Source organism: Perognathus longimembris, chromosome 3 (genome assembly GCF_023159225.1).
Source record: "Perognathus longimembris pacificus isolate PPM17 chromosome 3, ASM2315922v1, whole genome shotgun sequence".
Taxonomy (NCBI): Eukaryota; Metazoa; Chordata; class Mammalia; order Rodentia; family Heteromyidae; genus Perognathus; species Perognathus longimembris.
The window spans coordinates 94359360-94375753 of NC_063163.1; the positions used below are offsets into that span (position 1 = coordinate 94359360).

The window sequence follows — 16394 nt, forward strand, 5'->3', positions numbered from 1 at the left end:
AGCTTCACGAGCTACAGAGCCCCAGAAACCTTAGTCCAATCCAGCCCCAACAGGGCAAGGGAGAGCCCAGAGCAACAACAGGACCCCTGTAGCTGTGTGACCCACTGTGGAGCAGCATAGGAGCTGAGACCCTCTACTGGGATGCATTCATGCCTGCACGTGTACCCACCAGGCAGCCAGGAAACGTGCCAGGCTAAGAGCCCAAGGAAGGAAGCCAGGGCACCTCAGTATCCTCCTGGGCAGATAGGATTTTCTATAAGCACATGTAACTGCAGCTCTGTATTTAAGACACAGCTAACAGTTGACCCCCAAATGACCTTGCATTCGGTGGAGGGGACACCCACAACACATACCAAATCACAGTGCAGCTCCAGGTTGAGATCTCCCTTGTTGGTGTGCAGTCGTACATAGCCCTTCTTCTTCACAAACTGGTAACGCAGCACATCTTCGTCAATGGCGGCTACAAACAGAGACCTGAGCTCTGCACCTGCCCTGGACCTAGGTCAGCCCTACTACCCAGGCCCCACATCATGTCCTTATGTTCTCATCCACAGGCCCAGCTCCACAGCTCTCCCAGCTGGGGAGAGCACAGGACCAGAGGGCGTGAATCTGCCCTAGCAATGTCACTCACCTAGGCTTGCCTGGACACTACAGGGTTAGGGGCCACAGGGCAAACAGGGCTCAAAAAGAGGACTCTTGCCAGGTGCTAGAAATTCACACCTGTAATCCTGCTACTCAAAAGGCTGAGATCAAAGGACTGAAGCAAGGAACTCCATGACTCATCTCTAAGTACCAAAAAAAGCCATAAGTTGAGCTGTGACTCAAGTGGTAGAGTGCTAGCCCTGAGCACAAAAGCTCAAGACAATGCCCAAGCCCAAAATTTGAGTCTCAGGACCAGCACTAAAAGGAGAGGAGGAGAGGGGCTGGGAATATGGCCTAGTAAAGTGCTCGCCTCATAAACATGAAGCCCTGGGTTTGATTCCTTAGCACCACATATATAGAAAGTGGCACTGTGGCTCAAGAGGTAGAGTGCTAGCCTTGAGCAAAAAGAAGTCAGGAACAGTGCTCAGGCCCTGAGTCCATGCCCCAGGACTGGCAAAAAAAAAAAAACAAAAAGAGAGGAGAATAATGATAAAAATGCATGGATTGAGGAGCAACACAGGACTTGGGTGACAGTGTGGGCCACTGGCACCCAAGAAGAGAACCCAGAAGGTCAATGTCAAGGACAGCCTGGGTGCTAAAGGCCCAGGGGCCTTAAGGAACAGGAACCTAGGGGCAGGAGGCAGGTCACATGGTGAGGACAGCACTTCCTGGTCAAGCTTGTGCTTTTCTAGTCTCACACCTGACACAAAACTCACCTTGCAAGAACACTGTCCACCCTGAGGGGCAGGCATGACAGTGGTGGGGAAGCCCTGCTTGGTGACACGTGAACTCACATGCCTGGGGACCAAAGAGGGGGTACCTGCTTCGTGAGTTGTTTCCGGCACCATGGCAGTGGAGGTAAAGGAAGCGCTGACCTTCCCCGTGGAATAGTGGGCCTGCCAGAAGAACCACACTGCTTAGACCCTGCCCAGCACCTCCTCCAGGACAGCTTCCCTAATTACCACCCACAGGTTCAGATGACAGCCTTATTTAAATGTAGGAGCCAGCAAGGATTGGAGGACAAGGGGTACAGTAATGGCACTAGAGTGAGAGGCTAAAGTGAGGCCCCATGGCCTCAACTGAGCTCTAACTGATGACACTAAGTCAAACCCTGGGAATAAAATATAAGAACCAACCAGCCTTCTCCAGAAACAGGAGTACAAGGTGCTTGCAAGATTCTTTCTAGGGCTGGGAATGTAGCCTAGCATGCATGGCACCAAGAGGATCAGGGACAGTGCCCATGCCCTGAGTTCAAGCCCTAGGACTAGCAAAAAAGCCACAAAAAAAAAAACCCACCTACCTGGGGCTCACACCTGTAATGCTATAGCTACTCAGGAGGCTGAGCTCTAAGGATCACAGTTCATAGCCAGCCTGGGTAAGAAAGTCTGCGAGACTCTTATCTCCAATTAAACACCCCAAAACTGGATGTGGCACTGTGGCTCAATGCAGTAGAGTGCTAGCCTTGAACAGAAAAGCTTATATGTAACTGTCCAGTGCCCAGGTCCTGAGTGCAAGCCCAAGAACAAAAAAAGGAGGGCGGGTCCTTCACTCCCCCAAAAAAGGAGGGGGGGTCCTTCACCCCCAATGCCAGCCATCCTAGCTTGAACCAGGGACCAGGGGCAAAGCTGTACTTCCTCAGGTGAAGCAGCTTTCCTAGATGGCCCCCAGCTCATTCATTTCATACCCAGCGTGAGGGGCTGGGCAACCGTTCCCTACATCTCAGCAGCCCTGGGGATCTGAGTATCCAGGGCCCAGCAGCTGAGGGGGAAGGGGATAGGTGTATCAGCCACCTCTCTTCCAAATATACCCAAGATTTATGAGTGTCTCCCCAGAGATGATCTCATTGGGCTCAGGGAGGCCATGATAGTTGTCCACTCACAGCATTCAGTTGGTCCACTTTTTTCTTCTCCGGGGCCTTCATTGTGGCTGCTAGGATCTCATCCCCTTTGAATTCCTTGTAGAGCTCCTGCAGGGTCTCTCGGGTCTCAGCATTTGTGTTTTTCAAATAGTAAGATGGGTCCTGTTTGGCCTTTTCCTCATCTATAAAACAGAGTAGAAAGAGGCCTTGAGCAGCTGAATTCCAGTAGTGTCTACAGATGGGTGCAATGGGAACCGATATCTAGAGCAGATGGTCACAGAATCACTGACAAGTTAGACCAGGGCTCTCAGCCATGGTGTAGGCCCCGGGTCACAACACAGCAGCTCTGTGCGAATAGCGCATGGAATACAGTGCCATGGTGCCTGTCCCAGACCCAAAGGGATCCTCTTCACACAACCAGCAAGAGGCTTAAATGGGAGGGAAGGCTTATTAGCATTAACCTCTATCTCCTTTTTTTATTTACCTGTATATTATAGTCATCTTACAGTATACATTTTAATTTTGTAACTTTAATGGTTATCCTTACTAGGCAATTATCATTCTAGCTACATGAAAGCCGAGATTAGGAAGACCGAGGCTCAAGGCCAGCTCAGGCAGAACAATCTATGAGGCTTCTCCTCAATGGGAGAAACTGGACATAGTGGTGTGTATCTATTATCCCAACTATAGCAGGAAGGCAAAAATAGTAAGACTATGGTCCAGGTGTAGTCCTACACAGTGAGACCCTACCTCAAAAATAACTAGCACAGAAAAGAACTAGAGATGTTCAAAAATACTGCCAAGGCTCAGGATGTGGCCTAGTGGTAGAGTGCTTGCCTAGCATGCATGAAGCCCTGGGTTGAATTCCTCAGTACCACATAAACAGAAAAAGCCGGAAGTGGCACTGTGACTTAAGTGGTAGAGCGTTCAGCGCCCAGGACTGAGAGAGAGAGAGAGAGAGAGAGAGAGAGAGAGAGAGAGAGAGAGAGAGAGAGAGAGAGAGAGAGAGAGAGAGAAACAGACAGACAGAAAGACACAGAGAGAAAGACACAGAGAGAGAGAGAGAGAGAGAGACAGAGACTACCTAGCAAGCATAAGGCGCTGATTTCAAATCCCAGTACAGAGTTTAAAAAAGCTAGGTTGTGGCCCCTATGGGGGAGAGCATCCTTGGGCCCTGCTCCCAGCCTCTCAGTCTCCCACTCAGCTCTCCCTAGCCATGTGATGATCAGCCTCCCAAAATCTGAACTAGTTCATATAGTCCAACACTGGGTATGGGAAAGCATTGCTCAAATGTTCTCTGGGCAGGAGTCATGCTGGCTCATCCATGGCTTCAAAACTGCCACAGAGAGCTGAGAAAATGGGGTGGGGATGCTTCCCCAAGTGAAGAATCAGACTGTACCAGCCACTCTCTAGGACAGCTTTACACTACCCTTCCTGAGGGCAGGAGTTTAACTACATGTCAGTATATGGGCCTGATCCTATGATACCTCTGTCTTGACCACTGAGGCTAAAAGCATGTGCAGAGCTGTGCCAGGAATGGTGAGTGCGAATGGCCGGCACTTCCTCAACTGCCTTTAGCTGAGTCTCTGGACACTTGGCACTGAGCATGGATTTAGGAAATGCAAGGTCTAGGGGTACAGCCAGAGCCTGCAGACCCTAGGCCAGGAAATAGGACTTTGCCCAGAAACACCACCTGTACTACCCAAAGCATTTCTGGTTGTACATACCTGGGTCCGACACTTTCATGTTATTCTTAACATGGAAGAAGTTGGAGACGTTAAATTTGTCCAGATTGGTGGGATCCTGTAGCAAGAAGAGAGCCCAGTAGTGTGAATACTTGGCTACAGCTCAACAGCAAGACAGGTGCAAAGCTGGGCCAGGGCCCATAGGAGAGAGGCTGGCAGCTACAAGAGCCCTAGTGAGCTGAGCAGGGACAAGCTCTGCCCCAGGAAGGGTGGTGGGGACAAGGCACACAGCTACATGACTGACTCAGTAGCCACAGGACAAGCCCCAGGAAGGACCTGGCCACCATGCTTTTCTACATCAAAGTTCTCATCATCCACCTGCACCCACAGACGTGTCCCATACTGGTGCTGCACATGAAACATGTGACAGCCTGTCCCTGATCTTAGGGAAGGCAGTGCAAAGCCAGCCTGCAGAGTAGCCAATCCATTCTGAGGCTGAGATGGAGGTGGGACAGAGATGAGGTCCTTGATATGACAGGGGCTTCACAGGAGGAGCTGTGAGACGAGGATGGAAGGAGCAGCCAGTGGCAAGACACAAGGTGACAGAGGGGGGAGGAGGAGACATATGGGCAGGTGTTGGGAGAGGAGACCACCAGGCCTGGCAAGGAGAGCTAGCTGGGTAGAGGGTGAGCAGAGAGGCTCTACGGGCAGGAGCTCCCTGCAGTTGGCAACTCCCACCTGGAGGGTGATGATATCCTGGCGGGAAAAGGGCTCATCAGTCAGCAGGTCCCGGAAATTCTTGGCCTTGATGTTCAGCTGCTCCACTGCCTGCAGCCAGAAGCAAGTTGGTGTTCTAGTGTCCAATCCCACTCTAGACCCTGGCCAGCATTAGGCCCAGAGAACAAGCACACAAGATGCCCATCTCTCCCTGCCAACAAGCACTACCCAAGCCACCATGGGCTTCAGGCAAGTGGCACAGGTCACCTGAGCAGCTCTGGCCACCCAGACTGCAGATATCCAAGAGCAGACAGGCCCACAGGCAAGCTTGGTGCTATAAAGCTGCTCCTCACCCTGCCCACCAACGTGTGTCCCTATATCCACTCCTGCCAGAGCTCCTCCCACCAGCCTGGGGACAGCTGCCTTCTAGGGACTTCACCTCCCCTTACCCTAGGGGGCTAAGCACCACTCTCCCCTGTGGGGTATGAGGAGCTAGAATTACCTCATATTCAGGCATCTACCCCCAATTCTGGACCCATCTGGAAGTGGAAAGGCTGCACGGCCAGAGCCTGGCAGAGGCCCTGCACTGGTGACTGCAAATGCTACAAGGATAGACATGCTCACAACTCACCCCTAGCACTCAGCCAGATCAATGGAGTGCCCCACCCCCCGCCAGCACCCACCTCATAGGCGTAGACATTGCCAGTTGTCCTAATAGCCACAATGTGGGTGTTGTCAGTGAACACAGTGAACAGTACTGGGCAGTGGTACTTCCCTAGAAGGCACAGAGAAAGGCTCTCTCAGAGACTATGACAAAGCAGGACATGGTGGCACCCACATGTAGTGCCAACTACTTGGGAGAAGGATCAAGAATTCAAAACCAGGGCTGGGGATATGGCCTAGTGGCAAGAGTGCTTGCCTCATATACATGAGGCCCTGGGTTCAATTCCCAAGCACCACATATACAGAAAATAGCCAGAAGTGGCGCTGTGGCTCAAGTGGCAGAGTGCTAGCCCTGAGCAAGAAGAAGCCAGGGACAGTGCTCAGGCCCTGAGTCCAAGCCCCAGGACTGGCAAAAACAAAAACAAAAAGAATTCAAAACCAGCCTGCTTAGCTCAAAAACAACGTTTTTTTAAAAGGGAGTTGTCCCTGGTTTCTTTTTGCTCAAGGCTACCATTTGAGCCACAGCACTTCTGGCTTTTTCTGTGTATGTGGTACTGGGGAATCAAACCCAGGGCTTCATGTATGCAAGGCAAGCACTCTACCATTAGGCCAGATTCCCAGCCTTGCTGGTGATTTCTGAGATAGAGTCTTATGAGCTTTTCTGCTCAGCACTCAGGAGGCTGAAGCAGGAGGGTCTTGAGTTAGATGTCAGCCTTGGTTACACAGGGAGCTCCTGTCTGGGGGGTGGGGAGGAGAAAACAGGCTGGGAGAAGATGTAGTTCAGTGGTAGGGCTTGCGTGCAAAACGCTGGGTTCCATACCAGTGCCTAAGTAAATAAGGCCAAATTTCATACTTCCTCTCAGTAGTTCTCATTTCAGAATAGAAGCCCAGGTCTTCCTATAACCATTCAGGTCCTGCAAGTCGGCTCTGCCTTCTGCCCCAACCCCAACCTCCCCAGTTGTGTCTCCTGTCCTCACCTCTCACTTACAATGTTCTACCAACACTGGACTCCTGGCCATGCATGAACACCCTCAAGTGCAAGCCCATTTTAGGACTTTTGTACTGACTGTACTTCTGTCTAGAATGTTCTTGCCCAAATCTTCACCTGATTCCCTCCCTCCTCTCATAGGCTCTCCTCACAAATCTTGTCTGCTGGTCCCCTATGGCCCTCTCTTCATTAGCCCTCCTGTGCAGACCAGCATCTGATACACAGATCTGCTGCTGCTGCTGCTGCTGTCTAGTTTTCTCTCCCATCAGCACGTAAGCTCCTTTCATTCAGGGAAAAACGGTATTTTCCTGAGGGTAAGAAGAAGACCTGGGCTGAGTCCACAAAGCACTTCAAGCAAGACAGCACTTAGGACAGGCAGGGAGCAGGGCAGGCCAGTGCCTTAGCTGGGGACACATGGCTAGGAGACAAGAGTGGGGCAGTAAAAAATTAAAGCAAGGCTGGGGATATGGCCTAGTGGCGAGAGAGCTTGCCTCATATACATGAGGCCCTGGGTTCGATTCCCCAGCACCACATATACAGAAAACGCCAGAAGTGGCGCTGTGGCTCAAGTGGCGGAGTGCTAGCCTTGAGCAAAAAGGAAGCCAGGGACAGTGCTCAGGCCCTGAGTCCAAGGCCCAGGACTGGCCAAAAAACAAAAAACAAAAAAAATTAAAATAAAAAATTAAAGCAAGAGGTCAGTCACTGCCAGTGGCTTATACCTATAATCCTCATTACTCAGAAGGCTCAGATCTGAAGATTACAATTCAATGCTAGACTGGGTAAAAAAAGGCCATGAGACTTTTAGTTCCAGTTAACCACCACAAAGTCAGAAGTGGAGCTGTAGTTCAAATGATAGCCTTGAGCAAAAAAGCCTAGGGACAGTGCCCAGGCCCTGAGTTTAAGCCTCAGGACCAGCACAGAAAGAAAAAAAAGCAAGAGGTTCCTAAGCTAGGCTTGGTGGTGACAAGAAGCCCAGCCCAAAGCCATCTACAAATCCCTCTAGACCTCCCACACCACAACCCAGGTGCCTACCATGGTCTCAGCCTAAGCAGTTTGTCTTCAGTGAATGAATAGACAATGGCCTCAGCCAGAGGTAGCCTTTGCCCTGTAAGGCATGACTTTGCCCTCAAAGGCCACCAGCAGCACACAATGGCCTGTCTTTGATAGGGAAAAGTGCCCAATACCTGAGGTCCCATCCTTGCTTACCCCCGTTTAACTATGTGGATCTTTAAGAAGTCATGTGAGGGTCTGGTGTGGTATGCACATCTGTAACCCTAGCTATCTGGCAGAGGCAGGGAGGGGGTGGGGGGCTGGAGGTCAGTCAGGAAAAAGTTAGCACCAGACCTTATCTCAAAAACAAGCTGAACATGGTGGTATATGCCTGTAATCCCAGATACACAGAAGGTAGAGAGATAGAAAAGATCACAGTTCTAAGCCAACTAGGTAAAAGAACAAAGGGCTGGAGGCGTGGTTCAGTTGGTAGAACAACAGCCAATGAATAAAAGCATCAGGTACCAAGTTTTAGTCCCAGTCTCAGATGTGGAAAAAAAAAACAAAAACAAAGAACAAAGGAAAGAACAAGAGACTACCTAGAAACCAAAAGCAAAAGGGCTAGAGGCATGGCTCAAATGGTACAGTAACTGCCTAGCAAGTAAGTCCTGAATTCAATCCTCATTAGAAAATTAATGTAACATCTTTTGAGAAATTCAAAGCAAGTATCTACATTGACCGGAAAGAAACAAATGAGTGGGGGCTGGAGATATGGCTCAGTAGTAGAGCACCCTGGGTTCAAACCCCCAATACTACCACCGGAAAAAAAAAAAAAAAAGGCCAAGTGCCCGTGGCTCATGCTTGTAGGAGTCTGAGATTTGGAGGCCAGCCAGTGAAGAAAAGTATGCAAGACTCTATCTTTAATTAAGCAACAAAAAAGCTGAATTGGAAATATGGCTCATGCGGCAGGCAGATCAACAGCTGTGTGCAAGCCAAGTGAGAGAAAGAATCCCCTTCAAACGGAACCAACAAGAAAAAAAAAGGGGGTGGGGGGGGCGAAGAAAGGGGAGAAGGAACAACTACAACATACAAAAATTTGGTGACAACAGGGGTCGTGAGGTTCTAAGGGCCAGTCATAGAACTGGCTGACAGGGACTCACCTTCATTGTTTTTGGCAAAGTTCAGAATGATCAGGGATTTTGCATCAAGTTTCTAGAAGATAAATAATGAACAAGGAGTAAGAATGTGAAGCAGTTTTCAGACTTCTGGAAGCCCTAGGTTGCAGCTAAGACTCAAAAGGAGCTGTAGAACTACATGTCTTGGGAGTTGTGTTTATGAAATCTGTTGTCCTCCCCAAGGTTGTAAATAGAACTCAAGTTAATAGACACAAACACTGACAAATCCCACGAGTGACCCTAAGCTGAAGGATAAGACTGTGGAGGATAAACTTGGTTTGAGACTTCCACAATGTCTGAACTTCCTTTTACTCTTTTTTTTTTTTTTTTTTTTGCCAGTCCTGGGGCTTGGACTCAGGGCCTGAGCACTGTCCCTGGCTTCTTTTTTGCTCAAGGCTAGCACTCTGCCACTTAAGCCACAGTGCCACTTCTGGCCTTTTCTATATATGTGGTGCTGAGGAATCGAACCCAGGGCTTCATGTATATGAGGCAAGCACTCTTGCCACTAGGCCATATTCCCAGCTTATTCTTTTTTTTTTTTTTTTTTTTTTTTTGCCGGTCCTGGGGCTTAAACTCAAGGCCTGAGCACTGTCCCTGGCTTTTTTTTTTTTTTTTGCTCAAGGCTAGCACTCTACCACTTGAGCCATAGCACCATGTCTGGCTTTTTCTATATATGTGATGCTGAGAAATCAAATCAAGGGTTTCATGCATGCAAGACAAACACTCTACCATATTATTCCCATATTACCATATTATTTCCAGCCTTTTTTGTTGGTATGAAGCTTGAATTCTGGACCTGGGCGCTGTCACTGAGCTCTTCAGCTCAACACTAGCGCACTACCACTTGAGCAACAGTGCCACTTCCAATTTTCTGGTGATTAACTGAAGATAAGAATCTCACAGCCTTGGGGCTGGGGATATGGCCTAGTGGCAAGAGTGCTTGTCTCGTATACATGAGGCCCTGGGTTCAATTCCCCAGCACCACATATATAGAAAATGGCCAGAAGTGGCGCTGTGGCTCAAAAAACAAAAAAACAAAAACAAAACAATAATCTCACGGCCTTTCCTGCCCAGGCTGGCTTTTTTTTTTTTTTTTTTTTGCCAGTCCTGGGGCTTGGACTCTGGGCCTGAGCACTGTCCCTGGCTTCTTTTTGCTCAAGGCTAGCACTCTGCCACTTGAGCCACAGCGCCACTTCTGGCCATTTTCTGTATATGTGGTGCTGGGGAATCGAACCCAGGGCCTCATGTATATGAGGCAGGCACTCTTGCCACTAGGCCATATCCCCAGCCCCCAGGCTGGCTTTGAACCATGATCCTCAGATCTCAGCCTCCTGAGTAGCTAGGATTACAGGCTTGAGCCACCAGCACCCATCTGAACTTTTTCTTTTTTTTTTTGGACTAGGGATTGAACCCAAGACCTTGCATATGCTAAGCACATGCTGGACCAGTGAACTACATGCCTAAACCTTCTTATGGTAAGCACAGATTATTTCCAAAACTCCTGATATTATTCTGTCTCCAAGGCTGTTGTATTTTACTCAGAATTGCTTTTGCTGCCTGGGATCTTTTATAAGTTTCCCTATGAAATTGTGGATTTCTCTAATTTTATGAGGAATAATATTGGAATTCTGATTAGTTATTTTACTGAATCTGTAGGCTGTTTTTGGCACTAGGACCATTTCCATAAAATTAATTCTGCCAATCCATTAGCATGGGAGGTCTTTTCATCTTTTGATGATCTTCAATTTCTTTCTGAAATGTTTTATAACTTATAGCGTAGAGGCCTTTTGCTTCTTTGGTCTGGTTAATACCTCGGTATTTTTAATGCTAGTGGAGTATCCAATGTTTAGCTTATTCTGTTGTATAAACATTTAAGAAACCTAAGCATTAAAAGTGAAGGAAGAGATCGAAGAGGGGGGAGTGAAGGAAAAGGGGCTGGGAATGTGGCTTAGTGGTAGAGTGCTTGCCTAGCATGCGTGAAGCTCTGGATTCGATTCCTCAGTACCACGTAAACAGAAAAAGCCAGAAGTAGTGCTGTGGCTCAAGTGGTAGAGCACTAGCCTTGAGCAAAAGAAGCTCAGGGACAGTGCCCAGGCTCTGAGTTTAGTACCCAGGACTGGCAACAACAACAACAAAAAAAAAAAAAAACTGAAAGAAGATGAGTGCCAGTGTCTTATTCCTGTTATCCTAGCTACTCAGGAGGCTAAGATCAGAGGATTAAGGTTTGAAGCCAGCCCAGGTAGGAATGTTCACGAAACTCTTATCTCCAATTAACCACCAAATATCCAGAAGTAGAGCTGTGGTTCAAGAGGTGGAGTATCAGCCTTGAACAAAAAAGCTTCGGGGCAGTGCTTAGGCCCTGGTTCATGCCCCAGGATCCATGCCACAGACACACACACGTAAAGTGAACCAGCAATGTAGTTCAGTGGTGGTATATATGAGCACCAAAAAAATAAATAAAATAAAAACACATGTGTATGTGTGTGTATAAATATACCCATAGGCTAGGGATGTGTATGATGGTTGTGATGGCAAAGTTACAGATACTATTTGCCAATGTTTCTGTAAATGTCTTAGTTTGCCTCTTGCATAGAAATTATGCTAAAGTCTTTGGGCTCAAGGAAGAACATACCTCACCTCTGCTGGAGGAAGTAAGGGGCCTGTGGAGACCCTGGGAGAAGACCAAGTTGCCTCTCCTGGGGAACTCCTGGCTCAGGGCTTACATCCTGGCAACCACTGCCACGCCAGTGTGGGGAAGGCCCAGGGCAGATGCAGGAAGGTTCCCACCTGGGTCCCAGCCCAGCATCCTCTTTAACAACCTACATATGTGCTCCTCCACCTGGATTTTATTCCTCCCCATTCCACATTGTGCAGAAAAGAGTATCTGTAGGGACAGGTTGCTCCCAGTGCCATGAATGATTCTCCACTACATCCACGTATGCACGAATACCAGAGAACAAAAGCAAAAGGACCAATCTTGCTAGTATCACTTAAATTACCACACGGCTACTTACCTCTCCATTGCTGGGGTTGATCCCATACTTTGTAAGCCAGGGATAAATATTCCTGATGGGAAAAGAGAACAGAATATATTACCAGGGCATCAAGATTCAGCCTGATAACCACATCCTAAGAGTAGAGGATCTAGGTCTTACTTGCTTCTAGGTAAGAGGTCTATGAGTTAGGCTGGGCCTTCTTGTAAGAGGAAAGAGTTCTTTTCCCTTATCAAAGAAAGCAGGGCAGTATTTGTAGATATACAGTTTCTAAATACGTTCAGGAATTTGTTTGGTGAGGGGAAGGTTGATGTAGTGCCTCACACAGGCTAAGCATGTACTTTATCACTGAGCTATACTCAAAGCCATTCAGCATTTTGACTGAATTATGTATAAATGGCAAAAATTATAACTGGCTAGAAAAAAACAAGTGTTTACATGTGCATACAATGAAACACTGGGCCAGAATCAAACATACTTGAGCCAAGCACAGCCCCCCTCCCCATACTCATTCATTTCTGAAAATCAAGCATGATGATTGTTTAAGCTCAGGAGCTGAGGGCAACCTAGTCAACATAGCAAGATCTCATCTTTATTTATTTTTTTTTTAAAGAGAGATAGTAGTTATACAGATCTCTGAATGACATGGAGAGAAAAGCTCTCTTCATAAGTGAGCTAAGCCAGGCACCAGTGGCTCACACCTGTACTCCTAACTACTCAGGAGGCTAAGACCTGAGGATTCTGGTTCGAAGTTAGCTCGGGAAGGAAAATCTGTGGGATTCATCTCCAATTAATCACAGGAAAAGCCTGAAGTGGTGCTGTAGCTCAAGTGATAGAATACTCGCCTTGGGCAAAAGGAGCTTAGGGACAGCACCCAGGCTCAGAGCTCAAGGCTCAGGACCAGCAAGAAGGAAAAAAAAAAGTGAGCTAAATGGTGTTTACAGTTTTATCTCAGCTGTGATACTACAAATACTCAGAACAAAGAAGAGGTGATGCTGAAGAATAAAATTATGGGATGCTTTTTCGTTTTTTTCCTTTGAAGTATTTTGCAAATTTTCTAAAATAGGCTTGAAACAACTAAAATTACAGAAGCTCAGCTGGGAATGTGGCTTAGTGACAGAGTGCTTGCCTAACATGCATGAAGCCCTAGGTTTGACTCCTCAGTACCACATAAACAGAAAAGGCCAGAAGTGGTGCTGTGGCTCAAATAGTAGAATGTTAACCTTGAACAAAAGAAGCTCAGGGACAGTGCCTAGGTCCTGAGTTCAAGCCCCAGGACTGGTAAAGCAACAACAACAACAAAAAACCAGAAACTGACTTGTGCTGAAATATAAAATTGGGCATAATTCTCCAAGATGTATTGTGTACCTTCATTATGGCTCTGCTTCCACAACCTGGAAAGGCCCCAGTCAGAAAATTAGGATAACAGGGATAAAGGAGGATTCAAACCACTGTAAGCAGTGACCACCACACTGCTGTGGTGTCTGAGGCCCTGGCTATCCTTCTTAGTCCCCACGAGGCACATCCAGACCTCCTGAGACATCTGTAACCAAGAATCTGCTGATTTTGGCACTGCCTGAAATAATAAACCCATTGTCCCCTTCCTTTGTGCATAAGAACAATCTCATTACATTTTTGTCAGACCAAAAAGTTAAGAAACACTCACGGCAAGTCAAAGATGACACCTTCTGGAGTGCAGACTGGATGGGTGAATGGCTGCAGAGAGAGACTGAAAGGACAAAGTCATTGACCAAGTCAGTGGCCAGTCAAGCCACCATGACTGGCTCTCACAACCTTTTCCTCTGGCTTCCCTCCTTCAGTCATTGCTCCAATAGTTCCAGGGGTCCCTGTGCAGAGCCTTTGCTGGTGGCCATCCCAATGTGCCCTCTCACCCCCAGGTCATTAAGGCTAAGGCCGTAGTGCAACAACGGCAGCCAGGTTCCTCTCACCCCACTGTGCAGCATGTGAGCTGTACTCATCACGGCAAGTTCGACAGAGGCCTGTGGAGGGGACCTGGGAAAGCAGGGCTGGGATTTACTCTCCAAACCCTCACACACAGATAGACTAAGCTTTTCTATTAAAAGCTATTCTCCCCATCCTCAGAGGGACTGAGGGAGGGATAATGTGCTCTGGAGTACTCTGCCTGGCCCTGATGAGAGAGTTAAGACAGTGTCCCTGGGAGCCCCTCAGGTTCCTCAAAAGTTCTGAAACAGAGGGAGGGGTGATGTTGTTCAAAAGGAAGTGTACTTATTACCTGAATCATATAACTGTAACTCCTCTGTACATCACCTTTACAATAAAATTTTAAAAAATAGGAAACAGAAAAAAATTAAAAGTTTTAAAAAACCTTTAAAAAAAAAAAGAGAGAAGTTCTGAAACACAGGTGTGGGATTAGAGGGTTGCAGAGGTCCCAACTACTGAGAGTTATTTCCTCTATATGGAATCTGTGGAGGAAAGGCAGAGCCCACAGGTGAAGAGACTGAGGCTGACAAACTGCCTGTGCCAGTATTCTTCTTGCACAGGGATTCTGTCACTAACCTCTAGAATGCTGGCTGATATGGCTTCTGCTTATACATCAGTCACCTATGGGTTTTGTCAGCACACCTATAAGCCAGATAGCCTGAAAGCACTGGGGGGCCAACCAAATTCCAGCCAGGTCTGGCATATTGACCTCCCTGGATGTTGCCCCAGGAATTGTCTGTAGATAACACAGCCACCTCCATCTTTGGTGCAATCTTGAACTCTAACTGTAGTAGCGGCAGTGGTGCTGCTGGCTGGCGAGTGGCTAGAACAGGAGCCGATAGCAAAGCAGGCTCCAAATGCTATGATGATGAATAGATGTCTGCTCAACACATGACCCAACAAGCCATACTCTCAAAGCACATTTTTACTTATGACCCACAACAGTTAAAAAAAAAAAAAAAGAATGAAACTGGGTGCTGGTGGCTCATGCCTGTAATTCTAGCTACTCAAAAGGCTGAGATCTGAGTTCAAAGCCAGCCTGGGCAGGAAAGTCTATGAGACTATTATCTCAAAAGAAAAAAAAAGCCTCTGGGAAGAGTGAGGTAGGGAGTTGGAATCAAGAATGAAATTATTTCTATCACATGAACTTATATCCAATCCCATGAGTCTGATGACAAAAATGTTATTTGTATATACTCTAGAGTGGGTGCTGATGAGAAGGAAAGCCTCCCCTCCCCCCCCCCCCCAGTCACTGTATGAGCCTCCCTGGAAATAAGTGCAGGGAGCTAGCTGTTGGGATCCTTTTCTCACTGCACTGTGGCATCAGGCTAACCTGACTCAACTGTGGTACAAGACTCAACAATTGTGTCAGCCTGGCCTTCAGAATCAGAACCTGGGAAGGAGGAAGATGAAAGTAGACAAATGTGTGCAGAGGAAACACCAGCACGGCTTAATCTGGGTAACACTCAGGCCCTAGGACACCACTAGAATCTGTCTTTGAGGACAGTGTGGGTGGTTTGTAAGTTTGGGGTCTGTGGCATCAATTTTCCAATGTGACACCTAGGTGGTAAAACACATCACTACTCTAAATCACTGGTTCTCTCAACTGTGAATTAAGTTTAACAACCTCAGAAGACAGCTGCAGCTAAAAAGCAAAGCTTGTAGAGTCATATAATAAGTAGATAATATCCACTAGCTGTGGTCATGGTTAGATAGATCCGTTTCTTCCTAGCTCAGGGAAGATCCTGGTGGAGGAACAGTGAGATCTTTGGTGCCTCTTCAAAGGGCTGATTCACTACAGAGGGTACACATTGAACATCCTTCACCTGAAATGCCACTGGATTTTATATAACATGTCAGATTTTCAGGTTAAGGATGATCAACTGGTAGTCTATACATATATTATTCCAAAATCTGAAAAACTCACAGATCTAAAACACATCTGGTCCCAAGCATTTTGGAAAAAAGATATTCAACTTGTATCAAACAATGACCACAGAGAAAGAAAAAAACCTGGAACTAGAGTTGTGGCTCAAGTTTCATAGCCATGAACAAAAAAGTTGACAACTGTAAGGCTCTGAGTTCAAGCCCTAGTGCCACCGCACATACATGGAAAGGAAGGAATTTAAAACTTACCTACAGTGGTCAAAAGGTAGACGACGAAAATTTGACTGTGGGATATCTATTTAAAATTAAATAAAAAGCAGAAAATATATTTGTAAAATATATCATCCATATGCACCTACCATTAAAATTATATTTTACGAAAAAAATTCATGTAAATTGCTTACTACAACTACTGTTAAGGATCTTCTTTCTTCCTTCTTTTTTTTTGCCAGTCCTGAGGCTTGAACTCAGGGCCTGAGCACTGTCCCTGGCTTCTTCCTGCTCAAGGCTAGTACTCTGCCACTTGAGCCACAGCACCACTTCTGGCCATTTTCTGTATATGCGGTGCTAGGGAATTGAACCCAGGGCTTCATGTATACGAGACAAGCATTCTTGCCACTAGCCCATATCCCCAGCCCCCTTCTTTTCTTTTCCTTTCTTTTCGGCTAGTCCTGGGGCTTGAACTCAGGTTCTAAGCACTGTCCCTGAGCTTCTTTTGCTCAAGGCGAGTGCTCTACCACTTGAGCCATAGCACCACTTCTGTCCTTTTCTGTTTATGTAGTACTAAGCAACTGAACCCAGGCTTCATGCATGCTAGGTGAGTGCTCTACCACG

At 47.2% G+C, this 16394-nt stretch overlaps 1 protein-coding gene across 1 annotated transcript in view; it reads right to left on the minus strand.

Annotated features, from left to right (window-relative positions):
• Positions 1-16394, minus strand: part of Ppil2 (peptidylprolyl isomerase like 2) — a 36056-nt gene that overhangs the window by 4366 nt on the left and 15296 nt on the right. Inside the window, exons 3-12 of the mRNA XM_048343388.1 lie at positions 15810-15855; positions 13378-13440; positions 11733-11784; positions 8704-8755; positions 5586-5677; positions 4924-5013; positions 4228-4303; positions 2522-2682; positions 1463-1538; positions 354-460 (exon numbers count right to left, since the gene is read on the minus strand). Coding sequence (XP_048199345.1) covers positions 354-460; positions 1463-1538; positions 2522-2682; positions 4228-4303; positions 4924-5013; positions 5586-5677; positions 8704-8755; positions 11733-11784; positions 13378-13440; positions 15810-15855 — 815 coding nt within the window. The remainder of the gene's footprint in view (positions 1-353; positions 461-1462; positions 1539-2521; positions 2683-4227; positions 4304-4923; positions 5014-5585; positions 5678-8703; positions 8756-11732; positions 11785-13377; positions 13441-15809; positions 15856-16394) is intronic.